This window comes from Eimeria maxima, genomic scaffold (genome assembly GCF_000499605.1).
Source record: "Eimeria maxima Weybridge genomic scaffold, Emw_scaff420, whole genome shotgun sequence".
Classification (NCBI taxonomy): domain Eukaryota; phylum Apicomplexa; class Conoidasida; order Eucoccidiorida; family Eimeriidae; genus Eimeria; species Eimeria maxima.
This window is the reverse complement of record NW_013563845.1, coordinates 5,757-8,256: the sequence shown is the minus strand read 5'-3', so window position 1 is coordinate 8,256 and position 2,500 is coordinate 5,757. Positions and strand designations below refer to the sequence as shown.

Sequence of the window (2,500 nt, the reverse complement as noted above, 5' to 3'; positions counted from 1 at the left end):
CGAACAATAATCATGATCATGATCATCAACCTCCAACACCACCACCAACCAGCAGCAGCAGCAACAACAGCAGCAACAGCAGCAACAGCAACAGCAGCAGCAGCAGCAGCAGCAACAAAACAAATAGTAACAGTTTACTAAAATTACATGGTGGTTTCCCTAAATCATCCCCAACATCCCGTCATCATCTCCGTCCAACACCAACCCCACCACCCATCACCACCCTCACCACCACCACCACCACCAGCAGCAGCAAGACAACAACAGGAGCAGCAACAGGAACAGGAACAGGAGCAGGAACAGGAACAGGAACAGGAGGAGGAGGAGGAGGAACAGGAACAGGAGCAGGAACAGGAACAGGAGGAGGAACAGGAACAGGAGGAACAGGAACAGGAACAGGAGTAGGAGGAGGAACAGGAACAGGAACAGGAACAGGAACAGGAGGAACAGGAGGAGTAGGAGGAACAGGAGTAGGAGGAACAGGAGGAGTAGGAACAGGAACAGGAGGAGGAACAGGAACAGGAACAGGAGGAGGAGGAGGAGGAACAGGAGTAGGAGGAGGAACAGGAACAGGAACAGTAGGAGGAGGAACAGGAACAGGAACAGGAGGAGGAGGAACAGGAACAGGAACAGGAGGAGGAGGAACAGGAACAGGAACAGGAACAGGAGGAGGAGGAACAGGAACAGGAACAGGAACAGGAACAGGAGTAGGAGGAGGAACAGGAGGAGGAGGAGAGGATTCATTATTACGTTTATTTCGTTCCGAATTATTTGATATTCATTTTCATATGTTTTATTTATTTCATAAAAAAAATCAATTAGGTATACAACAATTTCTTGTACATTTATTATATACTAATAGAAATATTCATCATATTAATTATTATTTACCTCAATTATGTCAATTAGCATTAACTAGGTAATTGTTATACTCTTGCTGCTGCTGTTGCTGCTGTTTGCTGCTTTTTTTTCTCTTCTTTTTGTGTATATTTATGTTGGGTATACAACAATTTCTTGTATATTTATTATATACTAATAGAAATATATTCATCATATTAATTATTATTTACCTCAATTATGTCAATTAGTATTAACTAATAGGTAATTATTATTCACTTGCTGCTGCTGCTGTTTGCTGCTGCTGCTGCTGTTGCTGCTGATTGTTTTGCATACTTTTTATGTTGGGTATACAACAATTTCTTGTATATTTATTATATACTAATATAAATATATATATAATATTAATTATATTATTTACCTGTATTTATATGCCAATTAATATTAACTAATAAGTAATTATAATACTGTTGTTGTTGCATGCACTGCTGCTGCTGCTGCTGCTGCTGCTGCTGCTGCAGGTATACAAAATCTCCATTGGATAGATTTTTATTAGATGTATGCAGCACATATATTCATTTTGCTCTTCGTGCTGCTTGGCTATTTCAATCATTTGTTGAGGATAGGATACCAGGTAATCAATCCTCCTCCTCCTCCTCCTCCTCCTGCTGCTGCTGCTGTATCTGTATCTGTATATCTATCTCTATCTACTACTGCTGCTGCTGCTGTTTGTTGCATGCAGGGTTGGAGGAAGCAGCACAGAAGATGACACAGGAGGTAGAGATGGCATTAGTTAATAGTAAGCCATTAGGGCATGCAATGTATATGAGGTCAGCTAGCAGCAGCAGCAGCAGCAGCAGCAGCAGCAGCAGCAGCAGTATTAGTAGTAGTAGTAGTAGTAGAGGTGGAGGGAATGGGAGTAAGAGTCTATCAGCAGTAATTGGTTATGCACAGCAGCAGCAGCAGCAGCAAAAAGAAAAATTGCTGCAGCAGCAAAGACCACCGCATGCAGATCTATTCAGAAGACATACATTATTACATTTATTATGGCAGCAGCAGCAGCAGCAGCAAATATCTATGCAGCAGCAGCAACGTTTAGCTACAGCTATGTGTGCAGATGATGTTATAGATACTATAGATATCGTACCTGCTGCAGCAACTGCAGCAACTGCTGCAGCAACAACTGCAGCAACAACTGCAGCAACAGGAAGACTAACAGATATACCTGCTGCAGCAGCAGCAACACCAGCTGCAGCAGCAACAACACCTGCTGCAGCAGAAAGTAATCCAGATGTTCAAGAACAACAGCAACCAGACCAACAACAACAACAACAACAGCAGCAGCAGCAGCAGCAGCAGCAGGTGTCACCATTAATATATTTACCTGCATTAGATCCAATAGAACAGAGTAACTTACTTCCTCCTCGTCTTCCTCCTCTTCTTAATCAATATGTTGGACCTATTTCTGTTGCGGGAGCTAGGGTATTTATTGCTGCTGCTGCTGCTGCTGCTGTTGCTGTTGCTGCTGCTGTTGTTGTTGTTGTTGCTGCTGCTGTTTATGGTGTTGTTGGTGTTACTAGTGTTGTTGTTGCTGTTGTTTCTTCAGGTGTATCTGCTGGTGTAATATCTAGTGATTGCTGCTGCTGCTAATTATCTACTATTG

At 42.5% G+C, this 2,500-nt stretch overlaps 1 protein-coding gene across 1 annotated transcript in view; it reads left to right on the top strand.

The window, feature by feature from the left end:
• Nucleotides 1–923, top strand: part of EMWEY_00032360 (phosphatidylinositol 3-and 4-kinase domain-containing protein, putative) — a gene marked incomplete at both ends in the record, with an annotated part of 1,665 nt that extends 742 nt beyond the window's left edge. Inside the window, one exon of the mRNA XM_013478403.1 lies at nucleotides 1–923. This exon is cut by the window's left edge and continues 742 nt beyond it. Within this exon, the coding sequence (XP_013333857.1) occupies nucleotides 1–923 (923 nt within the window).
• Nucleotides 924–2,500: the final 1,577 nt, after the last annotated feature.